Source organism: Ipomoea triloba, chromosome 4, assembly GCF_003576645.1.
Source record: "Ipomoea triloba cultivar NCNSP0323 chromosome 4, ASM357664v1".
Lineage (NCBI taxonomy): Eukaryota > Viridiplantae > Streptophyta > Magnoliopsida > Solanales > Convolvulaceae > Ipomoea > Ipomoea triloba.
Genome location: NC_044919.1, coordinates 10,204,927 through 10,213,056, shown reverse-complemented (window position 1 = coordinate 10,213,056; position 8,130 = coordinate 10,204,927). Strand labels below are relative to the sequence as shown.

Below are 8,130 nucleotides of genomic sequence, written 5' to 3'. Positions count from 1 at the left end.
TAATCAACTGAGAGCTTGAACAATAATTACTAAGGTAATAGCCAAAGACCTTGTGGTCTAGTGGCACTCGGTATCCCAGTTTACACTCATACATGGATGATGAGAGTGGGTTTGAGCTTCAGTTAAGACAACTGTTGACTCTTTGTGCTTCAGTAGGTTGAAAAAGTAACTATGAACAGAGTCAATAATACTAAAAAAAAACTTATATGAAAGTTATGTTACATCGTTCAGCAAAATTGCATAACTTAAACCAAACATGAGAACCTTATATTCTCAAATAAATATAACTTTCGTTATCTTAAGGATCTCTAATATGTAATATTTCAATGGCAAAACTTATAAAATATTACTCCGTAGATAATTAAAACGAAATGCCCCTAAAAGTCATTGTTTAGGACTAGTTTCTAAATAAAATTGAAGCTAAGCATGAGTTTCTGTTAAGAATAGTGACGTTTTGGTTTAACTAGAAAACTAACAGACACTCACACAACCAACATGAAAGCTGTGCTTGCTTTCCTTCCCTCTCTTGCACATTACGTATAAATATACGTTGTGTATGCCGCCTGGAAAGCTGATTCTGTATTATCTTCCTACAACTATAAATTTTGGTCCAGTCTACAAGCAATCCCCCCTCCTATCCTTCAGTGGGGGATACAGAAACCAGAAAGAATGACAAAATTCATATCAAAATATAAACTCATTCCCCTTGCCCGCAGATGGGGGAACGTCAAAAAATTAAACAAGTTGAACTCATGTCAAAATCGTTTCTAACCAATCTGATGTAAATTCATACGCAACAAATGTCACGGCACCCGCTGGTGCGGCTTTAACAATTGATGGAACTATGCCTTTGTAAAGGCCAGCCCATCCCTCCTGGATTAAAATGCGACGAAGAGCATCGTACATGTTTCTGTATGCGTGATGCTCAACTCGAGCTCCATATCTTGGATGCCTCTGTAGTCCTCCAATCTGCAATAATATTCAGATGTCCATGATGTTGCAAATATAAAATGGATAAAGCTACACACTCCAAAATTGTCCATCAAAATTATTAATCGTTTGACGGGACAATAGAACTCTTTATTCATTGGTTATCGTGAATTGGCTAACCCCACCTTCTATTAAAAAATATATATATTTATTAATCAAATATCATATAATCATATATTGTCACACCAGATGGTGAAAATTTTTGGCCCATGTGGTAAGTTGATCCATATAAACTTTGGAAAGCGCAGTAAATGCCTAAATGGTATATTTTAATTCTGACCATCTTTTGACCCATAGACTTGATAAAACTAGTGGTATACCAGTAACAAGTAACAACTTACCTGAAACCTCTTCTTCACTACATCAAGAGGATGACAAACAGCTTTTGCACATGTCCCAGATGCTAACCCACAGATAAAGAGCTGGAAGCTTGAAATATCATCATCACTGTAGCTTGTATTTGGTGACCTGCGATGGTTCCAAGCCTAGAAATTGCAGACAAACCAAATCAAGATGTAAATATGTATCTTTCACTGTTCTACACAAATTCAGGGAAAAACGAGGATAAGAGCATACCATTGCCCAGCGCTTGAACGTATCATATGTTCCAAACTGTAGACCAGCATAAGGAACGATCTCTACTAGAGTAGGACTCAATCCAGAATACAGACCTCGAATACCGCGAGTTTCAAGTATATCAACAAATGCGGCCCTCATGTTTGGGTAAATCTGAAAGTGGGCAACCCACCTCAATTGTTAAGAACATCATGTGAAGGTTTTGTACAACCAACTTCTTTGAACTGGATGTATAGGTAAAATTGTTTTTCTTTTTTAAGTATGGAAATAATGAAAGAAATATTACTTTGACTAATTAGAAAGATTCCTGCATCCTATTAATAAAATTCAAAGTGGTACCTTTGGCTCCCCTTGTGAAGCTAAAATGGTTCTTAGCAAGTCAAATGGATATGATCCAACAGTAGCTGCACAGCCTGCTAATGCCCCACTGATGTATGAAAGATATGGACTCAAATTAATGTGGTCATCTGAAATAATTGAAGATACCAACAGCACATATGCCGCACATCAGGCCAATGGAACAAAAGGAAATAATAGTACATATGTGAGTTGGGTGTTTAGCAGAAAAACTAAGTAAAAATTTTGCTGCCTCTACAATTAGAGAGGAGATAAGGATTACAACTAGAAACCTGATTTTGAAGATCCAGAAGCAAAGGTTTTAAATTTGTGCAACACGGTGAACTGTATGGCAGTATATGGCATGACCATAAGTAGGGCTGGAACATTACCACGCCAAAAACCCTGCAATGGAATTCCAAATCTAAAGGAAATCTGACAAACATTTCATCATGTTTAAAGAGAATTTGGAATTATGCCAGCGAAAAGATGACAGAATAATAAGAATTTATAACATTTATTTGTTTTGACATTTCCGAAGTGTGATGGTACTATGGCCTTGATTAGTTCACCGAACTATCAATAAGTCTAGAGTCCAAACCATTCAAAGCAGTCCAAAAGTCTATCAAAGTCACTAATTTATTACCTAAGAGTCTTATTTTTCTGATTTTTACAGGAATAAATAGGGGAATTCTATGTACATTCAAGGGAGACAAAACAATGACAAATTGATCCTTTCATTTCTCCATTGTAGCCTGATTTCTTAACAGTTTTATCTTTGCTTTTCAGCACTAGATTCTGAATCTTTTCAGATTTCTATCCAAGCAGATGGACTTCCAATTCCTATCTGTAATCCCCTGTTCCCCTACTCTTAATGCTTGTTACCTTGAGTGCACCACAAGAGTGCCATCATGTCTCAGTGAACATTGTTTGTCAGAATGTGTGCGGGGATGAGGGAGATAATAATACTTTTACTTATCACAAATGTTATAATACCATGTTTTAACAGCTTTGTTGTGACTACTTTAATCATGAATTTTCAACATAAGATTGTATCTAGGCATACAAAACATGGAACGGAAGCATAAACCACGCTTATTCATTAAAAACTGAATGCTAGAAATTACTGAAGTAGAAGGCACACCAATATTAGTTTAAATAGACAGTTCTCTAAGAGGTAACCAAATAATTCCAGAACAATTTAAGTGGAGACTGGAAAAACTGAAAAAGCACTAATACCGGCAAGCCTTCCTCTCTGAAGATGTCTTTGGCTGCTTGCACCATCCCAGAGTACTTAGATGATTGATATAAATCCTTCCGAAGCAGGGCCCACTGAACAGTAGGTTCCAATTGAACCTAACAAATAACTAATAACATTATCAAATAGGTCCACTAACTTCAATAACAAGCACAATCAATCAAAGATCAAGACATCCATACATAAAAGGGAGAGCAACTAATAACACACCAAATGCAAAACTTCATGCACTTGGAAGCATCTTTGGCAACATTACCGTTAGGATCAAGCGCTTACACTACGCCAAAAGCTATATAACTTTTGGTGTAGTAGTTTTTGGTGTAATGGAAAGCACTTGATTCTAACAAGTGATATCAGAGCCAAGTTATGAGTTCGAGGTCCAACAACAGCAGTTAAGACTGTATGGTGCTGAGAGGGGATTGTTTGGCGGAAGCCAGTAAGCGCCAAGTCCAGCACCAAGTGGCTATAGACTATAGTGATTGTTGGACGGAAGCAAGTAAAGGGCCAAGTCTAGCACCCGGCTCTTCAAAATGTGTGGCATAAGGAAATAAGTTTTTGCCTAGTGGTAAACACTTGATCCTAACAATTATTACCAGTTTTCATAAAAAAAAAAACAATTAATTACCTGAAATCTGATCTTAATTACATCGAGTGGCGATGTCACAGTCCTTGATATAGCACCAGAGATTGCCCCAGCCGTGGCATGAACGAATGCCCTTTTCAGCTCCCCTGGCTCTTCCATCTCCCCTATTACACTGCTACTACCTGCATCCACATTTCAAAACCATCCTTAAAGTTAAAGTTATCCTTAGTTGCCCCAACTGACTCCGAAAAGCCAGAACAATCACCGCCATTCAGATTACACTTGGAGCAACTGTCCCCAGCAATACATATAAAATATATGCATATGCAATCAATTCTTAATTAGATAACCACTAAATGTTTAGTAAGGGAGCATTGATCTTCGTATCACATATATAAATGCGAATACGAATCAATTCAGCTCCAAAATTATCCACTACACTAATGAATACAAATACAGAGATTGTAAGTAGAGGAGATGGTACCTGAGAGAGGACAATTGGGAGAGAAAGACGCAAGCAGCCATTAACAATTCCAGATTTTCAATATAGCATACGCTTTTGCACGCGCGCGTGTGTGTTTGTGTTTGATGAGCTTGCGTGGCTAGGGTTCTCGACGGCGGGGGAGACGGTTACGCCGCTCAAAGGCGGCGGCCGGAGGGATTAAGAGGGAGGAGTAGAAGAATTGGACGGTGGATTGGGAAAGTTGAAAGAGAAAAAGAGATTTTTGGTGGGTTTTGGGGTAATTTACTATTAATTAAGGGGGCCGTTATAATTTGACCAGCCGGTTCACGTTTCTCGGGATGTTGTCTAAACACGGAATATTTTATATCAAACACTTCAAATTAATCCCAACTCTAATAAATATTACAATTAGATCTTTTAATTAAATTTTTTTTTTTTTCGAATAGTACTAACTTTATCAGAATGCAGTATCTGTTCATAACTACTTTCTCAACCTATTGAAGCATAACTTGTATAAAGGGAAGGAGTGTGCAGTATCTGTTCATAACTACTTTCTCAACCTATTGAAGCATAACTTGTATAAAGGGAAGGTTTGATGCCACTGGACCACAAGGCCCTTGGTCCAATCTTTTCTAAATTTAATTAAATTTTTTAAATCAGCAAGATAATAGAATTAGATCCTAATCACTTTTGACATGACATTGATTAAACTAACATATGTAATCTTAATGCTTTACGTAGATATTGAGTGTACAATCTTTTTAATTTTACAAATTTAATTCTTTTTTAAAAAACATTTTATGTATTGGTTTATTTGTATAATCAACTTAATCTTTGGAAAGTAAGAAAATGACTTCTAAAAAATTATTCATTTTTCACAAAATATTTTCATTTTCAGTATTTGGTTGCATTTCAAAAAACTGTCTTGTTGTGTTTTGTTTATTTCTCAAAAAATGAGCAGAATTGTATAATTAAACATTTAAATTTTTTGTTTAGAATATAACATCTATAATAATAATAATATAATAATAATAATATAATAATTTTAAATATAATAATAAAAAACTCATAAGATATCAAAATAACGAACAAAAGTCTTGCAATTCAAAATAACCAAAGTTTTACAATCTACAATTAGTAACAAAGATTACTAACTAAAGTGTTGGTGGTGGTGGTGATAGTGATGGTAGTGTGGCGTTGGTGGTGTTATTTGTTATATAATAATAATAATAATAAGTGGTAGTGTGGCGGTGGACGGTGGTGGTGGTATAGTGTTGGAAAATGACTTTCCAAAAAAGAATGGAAGTCATTTTCCAAGAAAATAATGTTATTTTTATTGACCAAGCACTCAATTTCTTTTGACTCACATTTTCTACTATTTACCAAACACTAAAAATTCAAAAAATCATTTTCAAAAATCATTTTCCGGATTTTCAAACACACCCTTAGTATAGGAATTTTTTTATTTTTTAAATTTAGTCCCCAACCCTCCCAATAAACTCTGAATTTTCCCTCTTCAAGTTCGTAGCTTTAGTAGTGCTCCTAGCGATGGCCAATGCAAACAAGAGAAACCCGAAGCAACGAGGACCGGTGACTAGGGCTACGAATAAAGGTAAGTCGTATATTTTAGTACTGTGAAAGTAGGCCAATCCACTCCTCCACGGGCCTAGTTTTCGGTCGACTTTCACAAGTCGACTCGTGGGCTAGGGCTCATGCAACCCTAGCCCCCCCCCCCCCCAACGCGGGTTGGCGTTCAAGAATCAACCTCATCATCTCCCAATTCTCTTGATTAATAAAAACAAAGGTATGGGAGACCAATTTAATATTTCTTTTTCAAAAGATGTGTTTCACTTGGCTTTGTCTTGAGTCGTTATTAAATATTCTCCACTTTTACAATGATCAAAATTACAATCCAACTCAGACCATTTGTCCTCATCTTCCTCTATAATACATGTGTCCTCATTTGAATACATTTATATATATAGCATTAAATTATATATAAAACATATCTTTATGTATAAATTATTAATAGTTTGTGTAGCTTAGTTGGTTGAACTCTAAATTTAATGTTAAATTATTTATGTCACACATTCAAATCTCACTACCACCAATTACCATATCTTCTCTTAAATGCTCTTTTAATCTACTTTTAATGAATCAATTTAATTTTAAAATTAAAAAGTATTTATGAATATAGTGTTTTTTCTATTCAAATTATTTTATCTAATTGATTATGTTTGATATTTTGTCATAATTTTTTTTTCACATTTCCACCCACTCAAGTATATTTTTGGCTCTATCCCTAACTATTATGTAATCTATCAAAATATTCTATTGTAATTTATAATGTATTTTATATTTTAACCTTATTATGAGTGTTTGATATAGGGGTGGGCGTTTCGGACTTCAGTTCGACTTTTTCGGTTTCGGTTTTTCGATTTTAAAAAGTTTAAAACATTCGGTTTAAGTCCCCAAATTTCAGTGTTTCATAATTTTTCGAACATACTGTCACATTATCCATATCCAAAATCTAAACATTATATAACAAAATAGCAATTCAAATTTCAAATTCCAAACATACTACTAAGTACTAATTGTGAGGTAAAGAACAATTGCAGCAAACAACAAAAACGCAAAGTAGAGAACAAACTAGAAAGAAATCAAATAAAAAATTTAAGAGAGATACCAGTGAGAATAGAAATTAAACGACGGAGCAGGTATACATATTAATAAATATTATTTGTATATACACTATATTACACAATCATATAAGAAAATGCGTCCGATCAGAGTTTAAAATCACATCTACAAAATTTAAAATTTACATGTTTTTAATTTCGAAGTAAATTTTCTTTGTTATTATTCATATTGTTAGAATTATAAGATACGAAGTATATGAAATACGATTAGGAACAATTCAATTTAATTATGTAAATCTATCTAAATATGTACATGATTAGAGATTATATTAATCATACAGAATTTTAATTTTAATTTTAATTTTGTATGCTATGATAATAGATACTTGACCAAATATATGAAAATTCAACTATATTATTATATTGTACATTTTAATATATTTTCATTTTAAAACTTTTTTATTTAAATTCATAATAATTATTTCCGTGCATCGCACCGGGTAAAACACTAGTCAAATAAAAAATTTAAGAGAGATACCAGTGAGAATATAAATTAAACGACGGAGCAGGTATAAGGGACTTAGATTTACTTCATTACTATTAATTATTATTTTTATTATTATTATTATTAAAACCTAACAAAGTTCGGTTCAGTTCGATTTTTACTAAACCGTTCGACTTGTATTACTAGTCCGATTCAGCTTGCCCACCTCTAATGATATTTTGTTATTAACATTTTTAAAATCAATTAAACTTTGCCTTCACTCAGATAACTTTATAGATGCGTCCCTATATATATATAAAGCTAGGTGGTTCATGCGTACACAGTACACAGCACACTACAACTTTATTCAAACATCAAAATTATAAAAATTATTACTCCGTATTATTATTATTATTATTATTATTATTATTATTATTATTATTATTATTGTTATTGTTATTGTTATTACTATTATTATTATTATTATTATTATTATTATTATTATTATTATTAAAAATGGGTGGATTTGACCCCCAAAAAATAAAAATTATTTAGTACTGTGTAGTCATGTGAACTGCGTACACAGTGCACTCATTTTTTTTTGAATACCAACACTGATAACTAAACAACTTGCACTAATTAATATATATATATATATATATATATATATATATATATATATATATATATATATATTCAGTTTCCGTGCGATTGGTGTCTTTCGTGCGGTTGTGTGATTAAATCTGAACCATAGATCGTGCTTAAAAATAAAAGATGCATTCATTATAATCGGTTGGCCAT

The 8,130-nt window shown here is 33.2% G+C and overlaps 1 protein-coding gene across 2 annotated transcripts; it reads right to left on the bottom strand.

Moving 5' to 3' along the window:
• Positions 1 to 409: 409 nt before the first annotated feature.
• On the bottom strand, positions 410 to 4,485 carry LOC116015026 (mitochondrial thiamine diphosphate carrier 2-like). Of its 2 annotated transcripts, XM_031255008.1 has the most exons (8): positions 4,228 to 4,485; positions 3,786 to 3,925; positions 3,142 to 3,258; positions 2,196 to 2,307; positions 1,906 to 2,033; positions 1,567 to 1,719; positions 1,332 to 1,475; positions 410 to 969 (listed from the first exon to the last, which is right to left on the bottom strand). In XM_031255008.1, exons 2-8 carry the CDS (start codon positions 3,900 to 3,902, stop codon positions 751 to 753), a joined length of 990 nt encoding a protein of 329 aa, XP_031110868.1. In that variant the 5' UTR covers positions 3,903 to 3,925; positions 4,228 to 4,485; the 3' UTR covers positions 410 to 750. The 2 variants fall into 2 exon arrangements, with proteins under 2 accessions (XP_031110868.1, XP_031110869.1); XM_031255009.1 differs by lacking the exon at positions 4,228 to 4,485 and having other exon boundaries at positions 3,142 to 3,269; positions 3,786 to 3,903.
• Positions 4,486 to 8,130: the final 3,645 nt, after the last annotated feature.

What these genes read in the sequence shown, in the direction of transcription:
- LOC116015026 (XM_031255008.1), bottom strand. Translation starts at nt 3,902, where the DNA reads ATGGAAGAGCCAGGGGAGCTGAAAAGGGCATTCGTTCATGCCACGGCT. An exon ending in CTTCACAAGGGGAGCCAAAG is followed by an intron (nt 1,720 to 1,905) that starts GTACCACTTTGA and finishes GCCCACTTTCAG; the next exon opens with ATTTACCCAAACATGAGGGC. An exon ending in TAGTGAAGAAGAGGTTTCAG is followed by an intron (nt 970 to 1,331) that starts GTAAGTTGTTAC and finishes ATATTATTGCAG; the next exon opens with ATTGGAGGACTACAGAGGCA.